The following is a 22,982-nucleotide window of genomic DNA, read 5'->3' as shown; positions in this document are numbered from 1 at the left end:
CACACGATGATTAGACCACAACATCACCGATCCACGAACGAATTCAAATGCGTCCAATGGAATGCTAGAGGACTTACAAAATCTAAGTTAGAAGAACTTCGCGATTTTTTGTCCATCACCAACCCTGAAATTATATCGCTCAGTAAAACCCACAGGGCCAACACCTATAATGTTAAATTTAAATCGTACCATATACTCAAGAAGAACCGCCCCAACAAAATGGGAGGAGGAGTGGCGATTTTAGTTCACAAGGCACTGCAATTTGCACTCCTAGAAGTCAGGAAATCCACCGCCATTGAAGCAATAGGGGTGAAGATTATGTTTACAAATTCTGTACCAATTACCTTCATATCAGTGTAGGTTCCAAAGGGAGACTGCGACACAGAAGAAGTGGCGCACCTAATAAACCACAACAATGATTTCATTACAGCTGGAGACTTCAATGGCCACCACGCTACATGGGAAACAGACGTAAGACCAAACAAGGTTGGGCGCTCGATTTACGAAGCCCTTATCCATGTACAAAATGCATGCCTAATTACACCTAAGGAATTAAGAACACGAGTAGACCCGTCGACAGGCAAACAATCAACAATAGACCTTGCGTTCGTATCACCAAGACTAGCAGCCACAACAACCGTAAGAAAAGGCCCCACCCTTGGTGGCGACCACTTCCCGTTAATCACCACTCTCAACGCAACTCCAAACAAGATAAGCGGCCGTCCATCCACATGGATCCTCAATGAAAAGAAATGGGGAACATAGAACCAATGCATAGAATCTTACCTGGAAAGCAAAAACTTCGCGCACACCATGAACCCGGAAATGGCGATGCAAATATTCTCAGACGCATTGGAGAGAGCAAATTTAGAGAATTTCAAAAAATCAAGATCAGAAGGCCCCACCAATCAGGAACCCAGAAGGCCGTGGTGTAACGAGGACTGTGCAAACCTGGTAAAAAATGCAAGGAAATCATACAAGACATGGAGAAAATTCCCCCTATCCACTGTAGCGAGGTCGGAGTGGACTAAAACGGAAGCAAAGAAAAAGAAAGGAATATTAGCAGCAAAGAGACAAGCTTGGACCAACTTCATTTCAGACCTAGGACCGAAGGACCAAACCAAAATATGGTCATTCGTGAGAAGCATGACAGGCAAAGGAACAGATCCTACACCAGATGGCCGACCAATCAACAACAATCGTATGGCCACCAACGACCCCAGCGAAACAGCCGAGGTATTCGTAAACCATTTCAGCTCCGCTCATCCGACTGGCATCCCAAAACAACACCACATATCAAGAGATAATACTTAGGCCATCCCGGCTAGACATGCAAAAAACACTCAATGACCAAATAACAATAGAGGAAATAGAAAAGTGCTTACCAAAATAAAAAAGCAATGCATCGGAAAGGACCTGGTAAACAATCAGATGCTTAGGAACCTGTCATCTGCAAACAAAAAATCACTATAGAACCTAATGAATGTATCATTCAAGAACGCGTTCATCCCATCCATATGGAAGAAATCGATAATAATTCCCCTCCTAGTAGGTAGCGCTTACTTCCTGCCTAAGCAAAGCCATGGAAAGGCTGATTGCAAGCCGACTACACTGGTTTCTAGAAACCAAATCCAAAATAAACATAGATCAAGCAGGCTTCAGACGCGGGTGCAGCACTATGGACCACATTATAAGACTAGAATCGGCCATCAAATCGAGCTTCAGCAAAAAGTGCTCCACTGTGGCCGTCTACTTGGACATCTCAAAGGCATACGACTCGGTATGGACACAGGGCCTACTATACAAAATGGCCGAGTTGGGAATCACAGAGCATATACTCACCTGGACAAAAAACTTCCTTACGGACCGAACTTTGAGCGTAAGGATCGGCAACCAACTCTCAACAGCAAAGGAAGTGGAGAATGAAGTCCCCCAGGGAGCAGCGTTAAGCCCGATCCTATTTAATATAATGCTGTCGGACTTCCCCAGCCACCGGCCCAATATTAGAACGATGCTATTTGCAGATGACATCATGATATACACGAAGACAAAAAAACCGTTCGACGCCGAAATAACATTACAACCAGCTATCGACGAGGCCTATGAATGGGGAAGGAAAAGCAAATTCAAATTTACACCTGACAAATCAGGAATGATAACATTCACGCGCGCTTATAAACCGGGAGATGACCCACTACTCTTTCTGAATGGCCATAGGATCCAACCTAAAAAATCTGAAAAATTCCTAGGAGTCACATTCGCCTACAAACTGCTGTGGAAAGAACAAATAAAACAAGTTATCACCAAATGCATGAGAGTCAAGAACTTGTTTAAGGTGATAACGAACACAAAAGTGGGACCCTCCACACCAACACTCATCTTACTCTTCAAGAGCCTAGTCTAAAGCATAATAGACTACGGTCTCATAGCCTATGGCAACACCAGTAAAACCAATCTAGAAAAGCTTGATATAGTCCACCGGGCTATAATCAGGATCATACTGGGCTCCAAAATTTCAGCTAAAGAGATACTCTACGCAGAATCAGACACTGCACCTATCACTACCAGAAGAAAGTGGTTAACCAGAAAATATTTGATCAATCTGAGCACCAGACCCCGCAACCCGATGTACAATACGGCAAAGGAACTTTTCGACGAACAAATGGAATACCCGACTAGAAGCACCCCGGGGCTGATAAAAAAATGCGGTACATCCAGCGGCTGGGGTTATCCACGTTCGAGAACACACCACCACCATTCACAAGCTACAACTACCCCCCACCTTGCAGATCAATGCTCTGCAAGACACTATGGTTCCCAACAACAAAGAACAAAGCAAAAGCTAATCCTGTTGCAGTAGTAGAGAAATTCAGAACACTACACCAGCAAATACCAACATCAACGTTGTGCATATACACGGACGGGGCAAAATCGGAAACCTCTAAAACGACCACATGCGCAATGTACATTCCAACGAGAAATGTCTCCCAAACGTGGACCATGGACAATCAAGCAAGCATGTACTCAGCGGAGCTCCTAGCCGTACACAAAGCCCTTGACTACACATACAAACTTGATGAAAACCCACCAGAAGTGATGGTATTCTGCGACTCTAGCTCGGTGGTAAAAGCAATTGGGTCTACCACACCAGGAAACAACGAGACATTACATCAGATTAGAGAAACGATATCAAGCCTCAAATCCAGCGGGACACAAATGTCGCTCACCTGGATACCGAGTCACGTGGGCATCCAAGGCAACAAAGTGGCGGACAGACTGGCGCAAACCGAGTGTACAAAACCATCTGGAGCAAAAGCAAACCATAAGCTCTCCCCATCTGAAAAAATCTCAATAGTAAAGGCCGACTGGAGGAAAGACCACCTCCTCTATCTCAAGACATGCCGGAAACCCTAGTAGCCTTCCTCTGTCATAGGGATATCCCAGCCACGTCCTCACCATCCTGTCTGGATATCCCAGCGGTACGTCCCCTGAACGTCAAAGGGATATCCTAATGTCCGGTTTTTAGGACGTCGATAAAATACCTCCACGCGACGGTCACATTTGAACATCTAGGAGATGGTCTTAAATGGACATGCTTTGAACGTTATGGAAAGTGCGTTCAGTGAACGTCCTTTTCCAGACGTCCCGGGAATGTCCGGATAGGAACGAACTGAGGATCATTTTACTGGACCCAGGTAATATATGAATATTAAATTAAGTAATAAAATATCAAATTAGGCTGTAGTAAATAGTATTGTATTACATTGTATATAATACAACCAGATGTAATACACAATAAAATCAAGAATTACATTCAATTATGTGTATCTGCATCTGCGATCCGGCCTCGTCTACATTCCATCTATAAATAGTAAATGAAGTTAAGCACAAATACCATCAGTTATGTATGTTAAGTACCGTCTCTGGTGCTGAAATACTTTCTGTGTCACCGTCTGGAAGTGGTGAAGGTCGACGGTGTTGCCGATGGGTTCATCGCATGCATATCTTGGTTGAACATTTTGTTTATCTTGGTTACCAAATACAAATTTCAAATTTAAGCGCCCAGCAGCCAATACGCAGCAGTGCACTTGAACACTGTTTAGAAAAAAAAAATGTTGCGTTTTTTTGTGTAAGCAGAAAAATATAAAATTACAGAAATAATTAGTTCGGGTCAAATTCCGGTACTTCGTCCGGAATTTCTTCATCAGGGTCCTCTACGTTGATTGCGGTTGGCGTTGTTGTTTGCCCAGACGGAATACTCTCATCCTTTCCTAGAGCAAATTTAACTTGCTCGGGTGCCCTTTTCAGGAAATTTTTGGTCTCTTGCTCGAGATCCGATTCTTTGGCGTCTGCGAATTGCAACACGCCCTTTATTCCATCTACAAAATAAATCAAAAGATTAATGGCTAAAACTGTTGTCTGCATAACTACACACCAAAAACTGCTCGAGTGATTAGCAGCTTACATACACCATTTTTTTGTTTTCCATTGCTCATTTTTTCACCCCAGTTGCATGCTGCGCGTACTTGGAGGAAAAAATCGAAGTCAAGCACGCCTGACGGCGTCGGATAAAGACGAACCGCCAAGACCCCCGATAAGGGCAACCTAAATAAAAAGTTATTTAAGTTAATTATAGTTTTAAGTGAGTTAAAAAGTAACAAAATGTGTAACATTTACTTACCAATTGTCTATAGAATGCTTTATTTCCTTTGAGGCAATCTTCTAGCGGAACGATATCCGCAACGTCAGTGATCGGTAGCGGGAATGGCATGTCTTCTTTAGTTTTATTGTTACCGCTCGTTGTGTCTTGAAGGTTAACCAATTTGGTCTCGATAGAAACCAATTTATGCATCAATGCATTATAATCTTCTCGACTTTTGGCCAATTCCCTCAAAATCTTCGTCAGCAACTGCTGGATTTGACCCATACCGACCGAAGACTCCGCTTGGGGTTGACGTGGCGTCAACTGGTTGAGAGAGGAATACGATTGCGACGATCGATACTCTGCTACCGGCTGCAGAAAAATTTTAAAATTGATAATCAAAAATAATATGCAAGTTAAAAGCTTACCTGTTCTTGTTGTTGCATCCATGGTGATTGCGCTGGATACCAGCTGGTCAGCTGTTGTTCTTAGTTAAACGGCAGAGATTGGTTTATGGACGGAACGGATACGGGTGCACTGCAAGTTTATGTGGGCTGCATGGATGCTGTGCCAGCGCATCGTTGCTGCCCGCTGATGGGCTGACTATTGCCGCAGGCGGAATCTGCATTTGTATGATACTGTTTTTAATTACCAGGAACCGCTATGTAAAATAATTATAGATGACAGACATAAAAAATTAACAATTAATTTTCATTACAAGGTGAATGCCAACCACTCGCAATTCCTGTTGGCATTGGAATTGGAGGAAGTTCCGTGGTAAGATTATCTTCTTCCACATCACTGGATTCGGTTGATTTGTTGCCACGAACAGAATCTGCTGTGGGAGTGTATCTCGCCACAGGATATTTCTTGCGGCATCCTTTCCCTAGCTGGCCTATCTTCTCAGCATCTGACGTTGAGCTATAACCATTGTTACTTCAGTGGCTATGCCGTCGGGTAACTTGGTTGTAACTTGGGTCCCTTTCTCACCCCTCGACCCTCTCCCATACCCGACGGCATAGCCGCGGGTAGGGACGCAATGCAGCACATGTCGGGGGTGATCCAATATTTCAAAGTGATCCTTTTTCCCATATAACAACTATACTTTTTACTAATTAAAAATCAGAAAGATAAAGACTAATTCTTTATCTTTCTGATTATTTTTACCAGGAAAAATCCGGATCACTGTGTTTTCATTAATGAAAAGGAAAATCTTGGTATTTTCATAGAAAATTTTATAAAATTTGATGGGCAAGTGTACTTATTGAGTCGAAAATATTTGCAAGTAGAAGATATGTACGACTATCCCCTTTCATCAAAAATGTTAAATGAAATGTTGATATCCAACTTATCATCCATCTTAGAGTGCTTTCCCGTTCGGGATATTATATGTAAAGCAATTCGCATTCCCATCAACATACCCGAGAATGGATATTTTTTAGTGTCTCCATTGTTGTATCATAATGTAAATTAAGCATCTATATGTCTTTCATGTCATTGCAAATAAATTATGCTCAACCATAATAATAATAGGGTGTTTTTATTATTTTAAAATATCAAACACTTTTTTACATATCTAATAGTCGTTATTTAGCTGTTCTGGTTACTAATGATGTCAAATGTGAGGCAATGGCCGATAGGGGTCACTAACGACCATATCATGTATGATGCTTATCTACAATATAATATGTTAGACTTCTTTTGGTTTCAGCAACGTACTGCTTTGTACGTGCCGGGGACAGAAAAATTGGTTGGGATAAATGGACGTTAATATGACGTTCGGAGAATAAAACGATCCGTCCAATTTCTTTTGTTCCAGCAGCGTACTAATTTTACGTACCAGGGACGTCCAACAACGCCCAAAAACGGGAGAAAACTGGCTGGGATCAACCGACGTTTTTAGGGTGTCCCCGGGAAGACTGGCGCGGGTCGATTCTCTTGCGATCCAAGCGATGTACAAAATTTCCAAACGTAACAATCAACGGATGAACCTAGCTAGGATAAACGGACGTTCTTACGATGTCCTCTGAACGAGCTGTGCTAGTAGGGAAGCCTGCATTCAGACTATGTCCAGGACAGGGCTGACCAAGTGGTTCCACCACAAGGAGAGAGCCATAACAGTATGCCTTCACAGGCTAAGAACAGGGCACAACTACCTGAATTCTTTCAACCACAGGGTGGACAAAGACGCTGACCCAAGCTGTCAGGAAGGTTGCGAGGTGATCGAAAACGTCAATCACATAATAATCGACTGCCCGTACACAGAAAGCAATCGCCAAAAAATCCACCAGCTACTGGCAACCCACGACATCGACCTCAATGTCCGCTCACTACTCGGCCTCAACATGGCACTAGATACGACAGTGCAATGCAAGATAAGGGACACCCTAGCCAATTTTCTAAACCAAACAAACCTCGTAAATATTATATGAAGCAAAAATAATTACCGTGGAGGAAGGCAGTGATAGTATGCATATGTAACATCCAGATGCGTCTGACCATCATGAATTTCCATTCCATTTTCTTACCAGGGAAACAACAAAGGCACAGCAACAGCTCCGGAAACTGCAAACAAAGGGAACAAAGATAAAAGAAGAAAAAAAAACCTGAACACATGTGGGACGACATTCGACGAAACACCAACGCCGTACCGCCAATCCCTATAACAAGGATACCTAGCAAACGAAACAACAAGTAAAGACACCAAAACAAACCTCTAGCCCAAGGCCTCCAACCAAAACAAAAATAGACAAACACAAACACAACCCAAACATGGGAATCTCCACAAACGCACGCTAACTTATGTGAACACAGGGGACCTAACTAGATAATAGCTGAGACCATGCTCGAACACCAAACGACACCACCACGCGAGAACTTCTGACCAAGCAGCTCAGCAACGAGTTGAACAAACTCACCGGTAGGGCCCTACCAAACCTCCAACGCCAACACAAGATGTCCCCACAACAACCTCCCCACTATGAAGCCAACATCAACCAACAGTGGATGCCGGACCACAAACTGGAACAAGAAATCGCCGGTGCGTGAGTCCTTCATACTAGAAGGCCAAGACTGCGGCATGTATGGCCGCACTCGTGCACCTAAATACTACCAATACCAATACCAATGTAACATTTTTTGTCTTTTGTTTGTTTGAAGGTTTTCTCATTTTGCGTGACATGGACACCCTTATTTTCGACCAAGATAAAAAAACTTGGAAAATTTTTCGGCTTATTCATTTTTCGAGACATGGATACCGTGATTTTGGATCAAGGTAATGTAAGACTTATTTGAAAATATGTTGGTTTCATAATTTGTCGTCGAATGATCAAAGAAACTACGTGTTGTTAATGTACTGAATAACATAGACATCAATTACGTATCCCGTTTACCTCAGTTGATAGAGGGCGGGACTTTTAATCCGAAGATTTCTTTCCAGCGAGTTGTCATTATCGATGTTATCGTAATATGATCATTTGTTAATAGTGGTTATATGGTGTAATTGATAGCATTTCAGACGCTGACTCTGACTATCTGAGTTCAAATCTCGGTAGAACCTTTATTATCGTACCGTGGTATTTATTGATTTATATGCAGCATTTAGAAACAAACCAGCTCTTACAGGATTGACTTTAAGTAGAAAAAATTTAGTTAGTTTACATAGAACTACCTCGAGTGAGGCTCGAACTCCCGACCTCGAGATTAGGAGACTCACGCGCTGCATACTGCGCTATCAAGGCAGATATATGTATTCAACACATTCGATCGAGGAACAATCCTATGATACCGTGAACTCTTTACTACCTAAATGAATAAACAACTTAATTTGTCAGCACGCGCAACTAAAATCTGGTGATCTGTACCAAGAGTAGAATCTCCCATTGTTGCCGTTACGCACGCAAAGAAAAGAAAAATAAAGGGGGGACGGTTACCTTCACAAAAACGTATTCACGGGACGGTAATGAACGTGGTGGTAGAGTGTCTACTCTACGATCCACCCGTTTACAAACCGCAAATACACGAGGGGTTTAGAGGGGAAAAACTGATACGACTTGCCATGAGCACGTTGCCACACGTGCTCCTCAAGCCTCCAGTTGGAAAAAGGCTCCGTGGTTTGAGCCGTGAATTTGGACGAGAATCGGGAGCAAAAAATACTGGTTGCCTGCCAGTATCGAAGAAATGAAAAACACTTGTAAATTTACGGGGAAAACTGTGGAAAAAAGACGAAAAATTGACGGAAAGGCGGAGAGCGAAAAACTTGCGAGCTACACATGTGCTCCGGTGGGCTCGACTTTTCACAATGTCGGGTCGTCGGTAGCTCCGCCCTTCGTTTCCAATTTCCCTGACCCTATTCCAGGCGTTGCCGGATCGGGTTCGCAGGGTCTAAGAATTTTACGGTTTTGGCAACCGCTGAGTTGCCAACACCCATAGTTCATCTGAAATAAATAAATGAATAATATGCTTTCAGTATTTGATTTCCAATTTTTTTGTTAACACGGCTTAAACTCAATGCGTTTTCCCTGAACGAAACCTGTTAGGTAGGTGGTGTTCTGCGGTGTTGGCCATCTTGTGAAGGACTCAGAAACCAAGCCACTAGCTCAATTGACATTCTACCGGTAGATGGCGTATCCAGAATGTCACATAAGCAGACGGAAAACAACAATGTGACCGTGAGCCGAGAAGCAAACGCTGTTCCATCTTTGCTCGTTAGAGTTCGCCTAGTGCATCGGAACCAAACGGTTGTGTCTCTTTCCCTCTAAATAAGTTACTGCCATAGTTAAAAAGAGACAAAGATGCTACAAAGTGGAAAAAAAACAAAAAAACAAAATTGTCAGTTTTTGTGCCACTCCTCCCCAGACAGTAATTGCTGCATGGTTGCGGAAACCGAGAATACACACACCGGCCCCGCTCGTGTCCGGCAACCAGCCTCAACCCATGTGCCCGAGTCACGTCCGTACCACACGATGAACTACCAGCCTACTTAAGCAAATAGGAATTTTGTGAACGAAAGCGTCGAAAAATGGCCAACTACCAGTAACAATCACAATGCCCGAACTACGGTAAGCCTACCACCCGTTATCCTTAAACTGATCGATGGCAAGGCAAATTTTCGCCAAATGGAGATGACTGAATTGAAAGCCATCATCCATGACATAGCCCTACAAGTCGACAAACTGAAACGCTCGGATTCCCCCCGTGGTGGAGACCTATTCGTCTACCCCACTTATGTAGCCCAACGACAAGCTCTGCTAAAAATCACTCACGCGGTCAACCGCTCCATTAGAGCCGAACAGCTGAACTCTATCAACAGCCATAAACGCATCATACACAGAGTTCCAACCTCTGAATCAGAGACAGATCTGCTCGAGCTCTTTGCCTCTCAAGGAGTTACTAAGATTGAGCATTTCACCAAATTGGCTGAAGGAACAAGGGGTCCCGCTGGAACCGTAGCCCTCTCATTACATAGACCCCTTCCTGCAAGGGTCACTTTAGTGGCACTCAGCTTTTCGGTCTTTAAGTATTACCCCAGTCCTTACAAATGCACCAAATGCTGGAAACTCGGCCACACGAAAAACCACTGTTCCAGCAAAGAAGACAAGTGCAAAAACTGTGGCGGGAACCAAACTGCATCAACAGCTTGCACCACAAAATGCGTCAACTGTATCAGCCCAACCCACTCCTCAGACTCAAAACAATGCCTTACCTACATGAAATGCTCGCCCTCATCAAATACGCTACGGATCATAACCTCCCGATCTCAGAGGCACGCCAAAAAATAGGTATTTCCTATAGCTCCGCTGTAAGCAGGCCAAAACCGACCCCGATCAACCAAGCCAGCCTTAACGAAATAGAAAAACTAAAAACGGATATGCGCCAATTACAGGAGACGCTAAAGAATCTCTAAAGCATAACCATTATGGACATTCAGTCCAAACTCGCCCAGGTTGCCACAGATGCAGCAAACACCAACACGAGAATCGACTCATTCGAGGAAACTGTCATCGGCAGGTTCGACAGGCTCGAAGCGTTCCTCTATGCCCGTCTCCCACTCTGTAAGGCGGAAGGATACGAGCAACCCCATTCGGATTCCGACTCGTGCGACCCACCCCCCCTCTGGGTCTAGAAGATCTAGCGGGCAACCACAAATATCCGCAAGAATGGACTACACCCCTTCAAAATCAACTTCCTTAGAAGATCCAAACAAGAAGGCCAGTTCCAAAAATAGAAACAAATGAATCTGCTCAAGTTCGTACAATGGAACGCGCGAGGCCTCACCAAGTCCCGCCTAGAAGAGTTCCGTAATTTTTTAAGTTTATCCACCCCCTCTATCGTCCTACTCTGTAAGACCTTCTGGAATAATAAATTCTCAGTTAAATTCCGCACCTACAACTAATAAAGAAAAACCGCACCGACAGACCAGGTGGCGGAGTAGCCATCCTAGTCCACCATTCAATTCCCTATACCCCTCTTATCATCAGAACCTCACCTTATATAGAAGTAGTTGGTATATCAATTAACGTGACCGGATACGGCAAAATAGATATCATATCCGTTTACTGCCCTCACGGTGACTATACCAAAAAAGAAATTACCCAGCTGCTCGGCAGCTCCAACACGAACAAAACACTCGTTGATGGAGATCTTAATGGTCATCACGAGTCTTGGAGCTCCAACCAACGACCAAACCGCAAATCTATCTACAGCACCCTCCTAAAAACCCCAGAATTTACCCTCATTACGCCACTGAAGTTAGGTACTTACGTCAACCCATCCACTGGCCGAACATCAACATTAGACCTTACGATAATGTCGGCCGTCCTCGCCTGATGACACAACCGTCACCCTAGGACCCTAACTTGGTAGCGACCCCCTGCCTGTCATTATTGACACTAAAATGCTGCCGGCCCACCCCGATGTTAACCCGCCCAAATTGGTCCCCTTTTACAGCCAGCCACGACCTGCTGTCCCAATTCGGTGAAACGATCACCGACCCAAAAGCAAAGGTTAAATTGTTCCTCAAAACTTTCTTCGACTGTCCTGATTCTCATGGCATCGTATACCGACCCCATGAAGAACAAATAAAAGAAGCCATGTCATCAACCAACCCATCCCCTCTCAACAAACCTATAACAACCAAGGAAATAGAGAGCGGACTCAGCCGCCTCAAGAGTAACGCAACTGGGTTGGACCTCATTCATAACAAAATGCTCGCCAACCTAAACTACGAAAACCGAGAGTATATAAACCTCACGTTCAATGCACTATTACTCCATGGGGTATCCCCGCCAGAATGGAAGCAGTCCGCGGATATACCTATCCTCAAACCGAACAAACAACTACAAGATCCTGTCTCGTACCGCCCCATCTCCTTAACTTCCTGCCTCGGCAGAGTTATGGAAAGAATCATCAAAAACATACTCAGCTGGCACCTGGAGACCAACTTTCTACTTCAACCCTCTCAAGCAGGCTTCCGACCCGGCAGAAGCACTACAGACCATTTAGTGGCCCTAAAAAATGCAGTAAAAACCGCCTTCAGTAAAGGCCGTCCCACCTACGCCGTCTTCCTAGACATCGCAAAAGCGTTCGACCGTACCCTGTCAGAAGGTGTACTTTTCAAGCTATCCACTCTAGTAATTAGAGGCCAAATCCTTAAATGGATCCAACCGTTACTAACGGGCAGATACATCCGCGTGAAGATTGGCAACTTCCTATCACCGGCGGTACCTGTCAACAGAGGAGTACCCCAAGGTGCTGTTCTCAGCCCTCTACTGTTCAATGTGATGATGAGCGACCTCCCACTCCCACTTTCAGGCACCCACACCCTCCACTACGCTGACGATGTGACAATCTATGCCCAAGCAAAAAGCCCCACCGATGGGGAAAAATTACTCCAGCCATACTTAGACAAACTCAATAGATGGGGCAGTAAATGGGGGCTCGAGTTTCTAGTGGAAAAATCTTCCAATCTAACATTCTCGCGCGCCCGAAAACCCCGATCAGCCCACTACTCTTCATCCACGGAAGGCGCATCCCATCGACCAACGCAGCAAAATTCCTTGGCTTGAACTTCGACCGGAAACTCACATGGACTACCCATATAAACGCAGTTGTAACGAGCTGCCTTAAGATGAGGAATCTCTTCACAGTCCTCAAACAGCAAAAATACGGCCCCAACACCCATACCCTAGCTACTCCCTTTAAAACATTTGTGCGTAGCAAAATACACTATGGCATGATAGCCTATGGCAGAGCCAGTTCAACCAACATTGCCAAAGTAGACATCGTCAGCCGAGGGATCCCTAGACTAATTTTAGGCGCCTTTAAATCCACCCTGGTAGAGATTCTCTATGCCGATCTAGGACTGGAACTCGTAAAGAACAGAATGAACTGGCAAGCGGCACAATACCTAATCAAGCTGAGCACACAACCCAAAAATTCGACCTACAAGCTGGCCCAACAACACATCAATAACCCTACAATATGGCCCCCTAGAAGTACCCCCGATATCTCCAAACCGCTTAGCGTGATAGCTGCCCTAGACCAACATCTTTTCAAAGCCCTTCCAGACTACACCAAGCAAAGAAAAACACCCCGCCGTGGGCAATCCCCCCCCATTCAACTTCGTATTTCACCATGAAAAAATCAGCAGCAACGCAGAATGAAACAAAAGCACGAGCTCTTTTCAACAGCTTCGCACATCAGCTCCAACAGTCTACAATCAAGGCGTTCTCAGATGGATCCGTCACATGCTCTCACACCTCTTGTGCATACACCATCCCCGAAAAAAAAACTGAAGGTGCCTGCTTCCTCACACCAGGCTCTAACATCCAAACTGCCGAACTTTACGGCATTCTTAAGACCCTGGAAGCCTGCTACCACTTGGAGCCAGGCCCCCCAAAGCTTTACGTCTTTGTAGACTCGCAGTCAGCATTGATGGGAATCAATGCTACCCCAAAACAAATTTATAATCCTGTTATCAATGATATATGGTACTCACTTAACAGCCTCAAAGATAGTGGTACTCACACACACATCTCATGGATACCTAGTCATGTTGGCATCCTGGGGAACGAACAGCCAGACAAGCTGACAAATAACCAAAGCAACATCCCTGCAACCAATCGGATTGATAATTCCCTCAGTGCACCTGAAATAATTCAAAAATATAGAAGGAAATGGTTAGCCAATACACTGTTTGAACTTAAAACATCTGGCAAACCATGCATATACTTCAGAACAAAACTTGGCATCATCGAGTGGCACCACCATCCAATCAGAGCAATAAGCATTGCTCTCCACCGACATGCCACAACAAACTGAGTAAAATAGATATGGACCAAGATCGACTTTGTCGCAATGGCTGCCCTGAAGTAGAAGACACAACTCACATTCTTTCTGCCTGCAAGCACCATGAAGTTCTCCTCACAACTTTTAAAGATTTCTTTAAGCAAAACAACCTTACCTGGAATGTCCTTACGATTTTAGGCCTCAACTCCAACTCCAGTAATAGAAAAACCTAGTTAAAAAAAAATACCTAGTAATAAGAAAAACATTACCTAGGTAATTTGACTTTTTTTTTATACTGTTGTCAAATGATTAAAAACTCAAAATTTCTGTTAATTGTAATATGTCGCTTATTGCTATTCATTTGTTTCCTTTTTCCCTTTCCCTGACAGAGCCTGACGCCTGACTGAGTTAGTCTATCAGTCTATCTACTGTTGTTTGGAAATTACATGCAATTCTGCACCTGAAAAACTCAAAGTTTAAGTATGAATATGAAATCAATGGTTATTTTACAAGAATTTGTTAGTTTTGTAATGTATTTAATTGTATTGCAGGGACTTATTTAGTTTGTCTAGCATTTTTTCATTGGAATTGTCACATCCTAAAGTGAGTCAACTTCATTTCACTTGCAACTGTTGCAAGCTGCACCTGAATAACTGACGTATGAATTTGTTCATAGTTGTACAGGCATTTCCGATATTTTTGATATATTGTATTGTATTGCAGGTCACATCCTAAGTGAGTCAAGTAGTCAACTTCATTTCACTCGCAAGCTGCACATGAATAACTTTGAGTGTGACTCTGACGTATGAATTTGTTCATAGTTTTAATAGCATTTCTTATGTTTTTGATATATTTTATTGTATTGCAGGTCCTGATTAAGTCAGTCCATCTACTTTTGATTGACAATTGTCACATCAACTTCATTTCACTCGAAATGAAGTTGAAGAAATACAGAAAGAATAATCAAAGAATCAAACTGCTCGTATTGTCATTTAATTTTTCTCATATTTTAAAAACTAGGTATAACTAGGTTACCTAGTTTTAAATTACTACCTAGTTTTTTATTACTACCTAGTTTTCTTGCCGCTACTTTTTACTATTACCTAGTACCTAGTTTTTCGGCCACTACTTTACCTAGTAATTTTATAAAACTAGGTATTTAGTAATAGTATTACCTACTTTTTTTCGAAAACTCGGTAAAAAGTAATAGTAATACCTAGTTTCAAAAATAACTAGGTTGCCATCAATACATCTGAATCACGTTCCTGACACAACAACAGTCTGAGTCTAAACAGAAATAACTCGGTGATGTGTGGAACCAAGCCCAGATTTTCTGCGACACCCGGTAACACCGGCCTCGTCCACAAAAAACACCTAAAAAAAATAATCTTTGCTGGTTTGCTACGATGACCGTTATTTTGAATGAAAGATTTTTGGTTTATTGTTTGTTTGAAGGTTTCCTCATTTTGCGTGACATGGACACCCTTATTTTCGACCAAGATAAAAAAAACTATGAAAATTTTTCGGCTTCTTCATTTTTCGTGACATGGATCAAGGCAATGTAAGACTTATTTTAAAATGTGTGGGTTTAATAATTTGTCGTCGCATGTTGAAAGAAACTACGTGGTGTTAATGTATTGAATAACATAGTCATTGATTATATAGCCCGCTTAGCTCAGTTGGTAGAGCGCTGGACTTTTAATCCTGAGGTCGAGGCTTTAAGTCTCTCTTCGGGTGTAATTATAATTGTTTTCTTTCCAGCGAGTTGTAATTATCGGTGTTTTAGTTAAATTTTTATGTTATTGAAATCATCCGCTAACGCATTAGGGCTCAGGACCTCAACGTGATGGAAAATAATCGGATGATGTGACCGAGTGGTCACCTGACTGGTTTGGTCAGCTCCCGGATGCAGACGTGTTTTTTTGTTCTCCCCGTTTTCCAACATTTTGTGAGTTTTTTGTTATTTGTTTTTTTTTCTGTTGTTGTATTCGTGTTCTCGAGTGTTTATTTTGTATAGTTTAGCCGTTTTTGTTGTTTTGCCCCAAATTGTTTTATTTGTGTTTTTGTTTACGTGTGTGGGGACCTTCCCCTCCCCGTTTTGGCAGTTTGTTTACATTGTCTAGGGGAAAATGGCTGCAAAAAGGCTCAATAGTGTAGATATTGATTTTGGGGTTCAATTCACGAGATTGAGTATGCGTACAGTTCATGGTTTCGTGCCTAGTTTGAAGGTTGAGCCACAGGATCTCTTAGGCCTAGTTGCTGTGCTAGATACGAGAAACCAGGTCGCTAGAATTACGTTTATATCAAAGTCATACACCTCAAGTTTTTTGTCCCAACACAGTGGTATCGTCAGGACCGAATTGGAGGGGAAAGAAGTTGGCGTAGTCATAAGGGATATCAATATCCAAGATAAATTTGCTCGAATTGCAGGGATTCCACAGAATCTAGACTTGGGAGTAGTTCAGACACGTCTAAAGGAATTTGGGAATGTAATTGCAGCACGGTGGGAACGCCATCGGATGGGAGAGGATGAAGTTTTATACCCTGTCCTGGCCACTTGGATGATCGTACGAATGACGGTGACGAAAACTATTCCCTCATACATTACAATTGGCAGTTATCGTGCGATGGTAAAGTATGACGGACAAAAGCCTACTTGCAGACTTTGTGACGATGATAAGACCCACTTTAGCTACAATTGCCCGACATTAAAACGAAACCAGGAACCCACCATTGTCCAAAAACCTGTTCCCAAAATGACTAAAAAGAAAGAGAACATTATACAGAATCCCGTAGTAATTCCCTTAGCTTAACATTCCATGGTTTCCAAGGTACTTTTGGAGGGTGAATTGTAAGATTCACCCTCAGGAGGGACTCAAAATTTGGAAACTGAAACCATGGACACTCTTACCAGTTTCTTGACTGTACCTTCTAAAGATAACCCTTCGAAACCAATTAAGAAATCCCAAATGAAAGCCCCTGACACAGAGAAACAAGACGAAGAACCAATGACAATTATCAAGGAATCGATGGAACCCGACATGGCGGAAATTGAGATCATGGAACCTGACAAAACAAAGGACCCCCTAAGAATTCCCACGGTACCAGGAAACAAACGCTTCAATCCTACTTTGACGGCAAAGAATTCTAAACCTACTTCAGGCATTTTCCAACTCATAAAACCAAATAAATGACTTGAAGACTAAAAATCGCTTCTATCAACATTAGAGGTAGTAGTTCAGTCGAGCGACGTAAAATTCTTTAAAATTTCTGCAGGGACGGTAATCTAGATATCGTGGGACTTCAAGAGGTAGCCTTTCATTCTTGCCCAATTATTCAAAGCTGTCCACTTGCTAGCAAATGTCGGTCCCAACACAAACTGAACATCCATTCTTATTAAGCATGGTTTTGGATATTCTCGATTGCTTCTTGAACCTGACGAAAGGCTTATCTCTATCGACGTAAAATTTTTAACGTTTATTAATATCTATTCTCCGTCTGGTAAACAGTCTGAAAACGAGGGAAACACTTTTCTTCGACAAACCGTTCCTGCCTACTAAGTTACCACTCGACTGCCCTTCGTGTTGATTGGCGATTTTAACTGAATTGACGACATCCAAGATAGGGCAAATACCCAGTCCCTATCCCCAGTAGTATCGTTAGCTTTGCTTTAAAGGAGATGGTTACTGGTCTCGATCTGGTAGACATCTGGAAAAAGCTTAATCATAGTGAACCAGGTCACACTTTCCATTACCATTCCGGTTCTTCTAGGTTGGATAGGATTTGTGCTAGTCGATCTTTTGGGGATAATTTTTTAAATATTTGTTTGCAGTCTTTATCGATTAGTGACCATCAGTCAGTACAGTCAACACTTACTTGCTATCTCGATCTCCTGAATCATAGCAGATCCTCTGCCGGATTGTGGAAACTAAATACATAAATATTTTCAGAAGAAGGTTATCAGAAATATGTAACTAGTTTCATTCTGGAATCTGCTCATCATCATCTTAGGGAAAGCAATGTAGCAAATCGGTGGGAGAGTGTCCTGAAACCAGGTATCAAGCGCATTTCAATAGATTATTCGAGGCAAAGAACAAGACTAATAAGAGAAACCAAGTTTTTCTATCAGGCTTGCATTCAGGAGATGGCCGAAGCAGACACATTTGATTGGGTTGCCTTTCACCAGTTGAGGAAATTCTCAAAGTCTTGGAAGGACAGCACACTTAAAGGGCATGGGATTCGTTCATGCTGCTTCGAGGGCCCAGAGGTAGAAATAGCAGGTATTTTTCATGTAAATAGAGCCAGAATTAACTACCGTAAGTGTCGCATTGATAAGATCATTGCATCTAATGGCACTTGCTTATCCACCAAAGAGGACATTTCAGCAGAGATTGTTTCACATTTTACTAAAATTTTTAAAAATCATCCTTCTCCTGAAACACTTGCAGAGACTGAATTCCTTGAGAGATTGCTTTAAGCCAACCCCAAACCTAACGGTACCAATTTCGCTTCTTGAGATTAGAGCTGCCATAACAGCAATGAAGTTCAACAAGTCCCCTAGCACCGATGGTATTCCTTGCGAGTTTTACGTAGAATTTTGGGACGTGATCGCACCCCATTTCTTGAATATGTTTAATCATATCCTTGAAAGGGAAACTCTGACGTCTTCGCAGAGCCAAATGGCGATCAGGCTTATTCCAAAGTCTTCAGGGCCTTGTGGAATTTCTAATTTTCGGTCAATTTCTCTTTTGAATTGTGACTACAAAGTCATGGCATCTGTTTTAGCGAGACGATTGAGGCAGACATTGTCATCTAATATAGCGCCTCATCAAAAAGGTGAGGTACCTGGTAGACTGATTTTTTATAACTTAAGTCATTATAGAGATGTCATTCAATTCGCTGATGACCGGGGATGCCATGACTCTTCCAACTCGTCGATTCGGGGTATGAGCGCTGCCATTGTTGGAGTTGATTTTAAAAAGGCCTACGACCTGGTTAACAGGGAGGTCCTCTGGAGGATTCTGGGTGTCATGGGCTTTCCCACCACTTTCGTCCTTTGGTTACAGACTATGTATTCTGTAACAGGAATGTCAATCCTCAACGGATCGAACGTTGCTGGGATGATTTGTGATATTCAATCGATTCGCCAGGGATGCCCCCTATTGCACGCACCAACATTGTCCCTGTTAGGATTTGAATTTTCTCACTCCATAGTAGAGACAGCTGGTAGGGTCTGGAATGATGCATTCGGCCCTCTAATTGGTATTCTGGGAGACAATGCCTGTCGACGTTTCAAGCTTTACCAGGGAGTGATTTACCTCAAGTCGAAGGCTTTCTCCAGAACTGTGTATATTGCGCAAGTATGACCTTGTAAGCAAAATATAGCTGACTAGATTTCAAAGGCTGTCATGAAATTCCTATGGATGGGAAAAGTAGAGAGGCCGAAAAAAACTTTAATATACCGTACTGTCAGCCAAGGGGGACTGGGAATGGTCAATACACACTTTTTTTACCGTTCCCTTTTCTTGTGCCCCATGTATAAAGTTCTAACAGGCCCCAGCAGTCCGGAAAGCTCTCTGCTTCGTTATTGGATGTCCTTCCCTCTCCGAACCTTATAACCAATCTACAAAGACAACACCGTACCCGTAGCAGTCATGAAGAGGCCCTTTTACTTTCAGGAACCCCTGCATAAAATTTTAAAACTATTCGCCTCGTCCATACTGGTGCAGGGGAATCCAATGGTACACCGGAAAACATATAACTATTAAATCCTGGAGGTGACCACAATGAGAAAGCTGGAGATGTTGAGGTCTAATCTGGATTGGCCACGTATCTGGAAGGAGACTGCAGCTCTTCCAAGTAACATCAGAGAGACCATGTTCCTGTTCAACCACTTTTTCACGTTTCCACTTTTTCCTACCAGGACCATATGCCATCGGTTAGATCCAGCCAAGGATGATACTTGCGCTAATTGTCATCCACATCCCGAAACCGAAGATCATCTGATATTCCAGTGTCCTGGGCGCCTCACGGTTTGGAGCTGGTTGGAAGGAATCATGCGTCAAAAGGGTTGCAAGTCGTCCAAAAAAGATCTGATTCGTGGCCATTTTGGGCCAATTGGTAATCTCCGGCAAACATTTACTCTTCTGGCTGCCTACGTCTTCACCACCTGGAAGGCGAGGAATAACCAACGAATCCTACGTAAAGGTACGTTCACACGACAGTCTTACGTACAGTTTTATGTACTACGTATTGCGTTTTGGCGTTATGAATTGCGTTTTGTCGAAACGGCAAAGTGTTCACACACAACGCTCTACGTAGTACGTAATTCGTAAACTCAAAACGGAGTGAAAACGAAGTCAAAACGTAACTACGTAAAAATGAGATTGATCTCGTTTTTACATAAGATTTTTGAACGTTCTACGCACTACGTAGTCAAAATATAATACGCTTGTCTTCATTCTTTTCTTATTTTTTTAAGTATTACTGCTGTTTATAGTCTGTTCTTATAATTTAAATTTCGCCAGTGTTGACTTCTGTGATTTAAATTTTAAAATTCTGCTATTCTTTTCTGGATAGTTGTTTACTGAATTATTATGTCTCCTCCAAGTGTTAACAAACAGTCCCCGTAAAAAAACTTCAACTCGCCCAAAAAGAAGTCACCAAAGAAAAGAAACAAGTAACAATTTTGGTTCTGTTGGTTCAAATCGCATTGTTATGTTCAAAACCCATTGTTCTGATGAAATAATGTGCTGGAAATACATTTCAGGTCTTCAATAAAATGGTATGAGATAGAACGTGAACCTTTAATAGAAGCAGTCAAGAAATACCCGTGTCTCTATGACACAAACTCCAAATCCTACAAAAACATAACAGTGAAAACAAACGCCAAGTTGGAGATTTCACACCTTTTTGAAAATTGCACTGTGGAAGATGTGACCACTCAGTGGACACAGCTTGTAGATAAATTCAGAAGAGTTAGAAAGGTGTCCAACATCGAGGATCCAACAGGGACTCCCACAAAAGACTCAAGGCACCAACTTCCGCAATGGGACTTGTACCACACAATGTCTTTTCTGGACGAACACATAAAACAGAGAGCGTAAAAATTGTTACAATTATTTATTTAATTAACAAGGCACACCTACAGCAATATTATCTTTTACCTTACAGCAGGTTTACCAATCTTTCTTCAGCAAAGGTACGACATATTGATTTAGTTCAAGAACGTGGTGTGGATCAAATGGAGAATGAAGAATATCAAAATACTGACAAAGACAATGTACACTATTGGAATGACGTGTCATTCGTATCAGTAAACGATACACAGTCACTAACTCTAGACAACAAATCCCTTGTTAACAGCGAAGATTCTCTACCAATTTCAGGTACACATGTGTGTAGCAATGTTTTCATTTACATCGTTTTCTTTTTTTAATTTACCCTGTTTAATGTAAATTCCAATTACGATTCTATACAGATTTCATGAATAGATCGTGTACGAAAAAATGTACTGACAGCAAAAAAACTGAATTCCATTTCTTCAAGTCAAAGCCAGAAAGCTGCCAAACCTACTACTATTATTGACTCAAAGACATTAACCGAAAGTCGACCTCAAGCCTTTCCAAAAACATCGACACCCACTCCTTCAACTTCATCATCTGGTATAGTGAGATTTTTACTAAGTTTGTAAATGATATGTAGTTACATCATTTCATTTCCCCTGTAGATGCTCTTCCAAGTTATCCTGATAGCCGTATACAGCGCAAACGGAAATTAGAAGAGTCTAAAGCGGAAAAAAATATTTCATCGCTGGTGTCGCAGTTGATTAATGATAAACCAAATCATACTATGATAGAGAAAACAGAAGAACTTGACGCAGTGACGAAGCAGTGGAGAAATTATTGCAAAGTTTTCGCCGATAAAGGTATAAGTGCTATGCAATTCTCAATTAACGTACAAGTTTAATTAATAACCCATCAATCTTTTCCTTTATAGTTGCTAAGATCAAGAGTAACAGCATAAAGGACGAAATGCGATTCAAAGTGGAACAATTGTTATATGAAGCAGGGAAGAAAGAGAAGGAAAAGTCAAAGAGGAAGATGAAGGAAGAAGATAGGATAAATCAATCTTAAACATTCTCGAGATTACAATGAAACAAAATGATTTTATTACGTTGCTCATCGTTATTACAAACATCAATGATCACGTCAATACAAATCATTTCGAGCAACTATTCGTAGTTAATATTCATTAACTTTCCTCCTCAGAAATTTTGCCTGCATCTTCGACAATGATCCTCTGCCATGGCACTGCATCTTTATTCGAAAAAGATTTTTTAAACTGATCGCGAATGTTTTTGGCGACAGTTGGATAGTTCATTCCTTTTTCTGGCCGCAAGTCACTTCATACAGACCTAATAGAAAGATTAATTGTTTTATACCTTGCTTTTCTTAATATTATTTACCGAACATTGATGTCATTGTATTGTTCGTCCTCCAGGCACCTTCAATTAAAACTCCATTTACATCAAAATGATCCGGTAGTTTTTGGTTATCCAAGTAGAAGCGGCTGTCTTCGCGAATCAGTATATTGTGCAAGACAACACCGGCCTTTATGAATTTTTAACATTTTTAGGGCTTCCAATCATCGGTTTGCGGAAAATGTGCAATTGGTTGGTGACAATTCCGAAAGCATTTTCAATAGTTCTTCTTGCACGAGACAACCTAAAGAACATGTCTTGGGAAGTGATGTGTCTGTCCTATCTTACCAGCTAATAAGGTTGAAAGATAAAAAATTTTATTGAATTCTACCTGCAATTGAATATTAGTTCTTCTTTCGTTAATGATCCTGTGCTTCGGCCGGGATATGGCGTCATAATGTTTTTTTTTTCAATGGAAATGCATCATCCTAGGAAACAGACAAACATATTTGTCAGTGTAGAGTATTAAAATAATCACGTAACACTATAAAACATTACCATTACAAAGACGTAAGGGGATAAGCTATCTGAGTAAACAAGTGTTGATGGTCCTGGAATACCCAAACAACC

The 22,982-nt window shown here is 42.1% G+C and overlaps 1 protein-coding gene, 1 long non-coding RNA gene and 1 pseudogene across 2 annotated transcripts; all 3 read left to right on the top strand.

The window, feature by feature from the left end:
* Positions 1-2,626: 2,626 nt before the first annotated feature.
* Positions 2,627-7,074, top strand: LOC123467738 (annotated as a pseudogene).
* Positions 7,075-14,379: 7,305 nt separating this feature from the next.
* LOC123467739 lies at positions 14,380-14,776 on the top strand. The gene is made up of 3 exons (XR_006641846.1): positions 14,380-14,410; positions 14,482-14,588; positions 14,654-14,776. It is a non-coding gene; the product is annotated as an uncharacterized LOC123467739 (long non-coding RNA).
* Positions 14,777-17,609: 2,833 nt separating this feature from the next.
* LOC123467737 lies at positions 17,610-22,065 on the top strand. The gene is made up of 5 exons (XM_045167536.1): positions 17,610-17,701; positions 20,700-20,999; positions 21,107-21,318; positions 21,660-21,857; positions 21,929-22,065. The coding sequence occupies exons 1-5, from the start codon at positions 17,610-17,612 to the stop codon at positions 22,063-22,065; spliced, it is 939 nt and encodes a 312-aa protein (XP_045023471.1).
* The last annotated feature ends 917 nt before the right edge of the window (positions 22,066-22,982 follow it).

Source organism: Daphnia magna, unplaced genomic scaffold (assembly GCF_020631705.1).
Source record: "Daphnia magna isolate NIES unplaced genomic scaffold, ASM2063170v1.1 Dm_contigs218, whole genome shotgun sequence".
Taxonomy (NCBI): Eukaryota; Metazoa; Arthropoda; class Branchiopoda; order Diplostraca; family Daphniidae; genus Daphnia; species Daphnia magna.
This window is presented reverse-complemented; position numbering and strand designations above follow the sequence as displayed.